Consider the following 1,447-nt stretch of genomic DNA (forward strand, 5'->3'; position numbering starts at 1 on the left):
TACTTTCAAACAATGCAACTTCTAAACGTTGTGGTGGGCGCCACTTTAGCGTTGGGTAAAAGGGACCCGTACGCGTGCCTCAAGAACTGGACCAAGTACGAAGGCCAGAAAATAGTGAGGACCATTGCGTCCGCGTCTGGGACCTGCGCAAGCGCGTGTCACCGGAAACCGGGCTGTCTCTACTTCTCGTTCGATCCGATTCATAAAACGTGCGATCTGCTTTCCACGTTGAGCCGAGTGGGACCCAGCCATTGCCATCAGTCGGGAGCTATGAGCTGCTACTATCCCAACGGCGAGCCTGAGACACACCACTGCATTCGTGGAGGCGTGATTATGACAGGCGCCGTAGTCCGGCGGGCTAACACCATCAGCCCGGAGGTGTGTGTCAAGAACTGCACCTGGACTCCCAACTGCCGGTATATCACCTGGAACCACAGCACTCACCAATGCACCCTTCTTAGATCCTCACAGAGTGAGCGAGCTGCCAGTCTGTACTCCTCGGCGTCGATGCAATGTTTCGGCAACGCCACGGTTCCGAAGTAAGGATGGAGACTCCCTTTACACAGCCCCTGCATCAAGCGAGAGGTCTATAACGGTATCGACGCCAAGGTCACCAGGACCCGAACAGTAGACGAGTGCTGGGCTACCTGCCTGCGGTTGAAAGCTTGTCACGCTTTTTCTTGGGACAGACGCAACCAGCAGTGTCGGCTCATGAGAAACATCTTGCACCTCACGAGTTCCACCAATCATTTCTCGGGACGAAAAAGTTGCTTTGAAGAGGTGGATCCGGTGATTCTGGATCCGGTGATTCTGGATCTGGTGATTCTGGATCCGGTGATTCTGGATCTGGTGATTCTGGATCTGGTGATTCTGGCGAATACCCCAACCCGTTGGGGCCCTGCCAAAAGCTTATTGAGGTTGCTGGACCTGACCTTGAGCACGCGGTTACCTCGAATCCAGATGCTTGTATGGTTCGTTGCGCCCGGCGCTCTGACTGTGTTGCGTACCTTTGGCGCTATGCTGATAGCGGATGCTGGCTCAAGTCCAGTGTCAGCTATAGAGAGGAGAATCATGGGTTCGTGTCTGGTGAGAGAAGCTGCTTTGCCCCAGCAGTCCGAACCAGCACTACAACGCGAGGCTTCTCGCACCCGTGTATCCGAGAAGGGGTCCAGCTCACTGGTTCCTACTACCGTCAGACGCGGCCCGGATCTCTCGTCGCCTGCACTGACGACTGCCGTATGGATCCAAAGTGTCAGCACTTCATGTACACTGCTACGAATGGAGGGTGCTTCCTCTTGAGTGCTGCAACGGGCAGTAAGTGGAACCGTGATTTCGTGTCTGGAGACATCGCTTGCCTGTACCCAGAGAAGTCCACTACTACGACTTCCACCACCACCACAAGTCCTTACCACGAGTGTCTGCAACAGGACGTCTCCTTCTGGGGCGT

The 1,447-nt window shown here is 55.1% G+C and overlaps 1 protein-coding gene across 1 annotated transcript; it reads left to right on the plus strand.

Moving 5' to 3' along the window:
• Positions 1-12: 12 nt before the first annotated feature.
• On the plus strand, positions 13-1,299 carry KVP17_000280 (uncharacterized protein; the record flags this gene model as incomplete). The annotated part of the gene is made up of 2 exons (XM_068519857.1): positions 13-539; positions 567-1,299. The coding sequence occupies 2 exons, from the start codon at positions 13-15 to the stop codon at positions 1,297-1,299; spliced, it is 1,260 nt and encodes a 419-aa protein (XP_068371780.1).
• Between the last annotated feature and the right edge of the window lie 148 nt (positions 1,300-1,447).

The sequence above is a fragment of a genome (genome assembly GCF_019968985.1).
Source record: "MAG: Porospora cf. gigantea B chromosome Unknown PgB_NODE_7913_length_1447_cov_237.75, whole genome shotgun sequence".
Classification (NCBI taxonomy): Eukaryota; Apicomplexa; class Conoidasida; order Eugregarinorida; family Porosporidae; genus Porospora; species Porospora cf. gigantea B.